The sequence below is a fragment of the Buceros rhinoceros genome, unplaced genomic scaffold, assembly GCF_000710305.1.
Source record: "Buceros rhinoceros silvestris isolate BGI_N320 unplaced genomic scaffold, ASM71030v1 scaffold21579, whole genome shotgun sequence".
NCBI classification, from domain to species: domain Eukaryota; kingdom Metazoa; phylum Chordata; class Aves; order Bucerotiformes; family Bucerotidae; genus Buceros; species Buceros rhinoceros.
Window position 1 is genome coordinate 796 of NW_010432368.1, and position 442 is coordinate 1237.

The 442-nt window shown below is 68.3% G+C and overlaps 1 protein-coding gene across 1 annotated transcript in view; it reads left to right on the plus strand.

The window, feature by feature from the left end:
* Window positions 1–356, plus strand: part of ACOT8 (acyl-CoA thioesterase 8) — a gene marked incomplete at both ends in the record, with an annotated part of 1148 nt that extends 792 nt beyond the window's left edge. The window contains one exon of the mRNA XM_010143765.1: window positions 165–356. Within this exon, the coding sequence (XP_010142067.1) occupies window positions 165–356 (192 nt within the window). The remainder of the gene's footprint in view (window positions 1–164) is intronic.
* Window positions 357–442: the final 86 nt, after the last annotated feature.

The following is a 442-nucleotide window of genomic DNA, read 5'->3' on the forward strand; positions in this document are numbered from 1 at the left end:
ACGTGGGTGGTGGTACGCCGTAGCTGGGGGCGCGGAGCTGTGGGGCGTTTCAGGGCTGACATACAGGTGAGGCTGCCGGGGCGTGGAGCGATGCCGGGGGGGCACGGCCAGGGAGCAGCTCCGACAGTGCTTTCCGGCTGACGCGGAGTCCCGGGGCTTCGCAGGAGAGACCGACATGAAGGTGCACTGCTGCGTGGCCGCCTACATCTCCGACTACGCCTTCCTGGGCACGGCCCTGCTCCCGCACCGGCAGCACCGTGTCGTGTTCATGGCGTCCCTCGACCATGCCATGTGGTTCCACGCACCGTTCCGAGCGGACCACTGGATGCTGTATGAGTGCGAGAGCCCCTGGACTGGTGAGTCCCCACCATCTTCCCTGGGAGCAGAGTCTGGCCCTGCCCATCCCGGGGCCGGCCGGCAAGGCGTGGCTGTCACTCCCTGC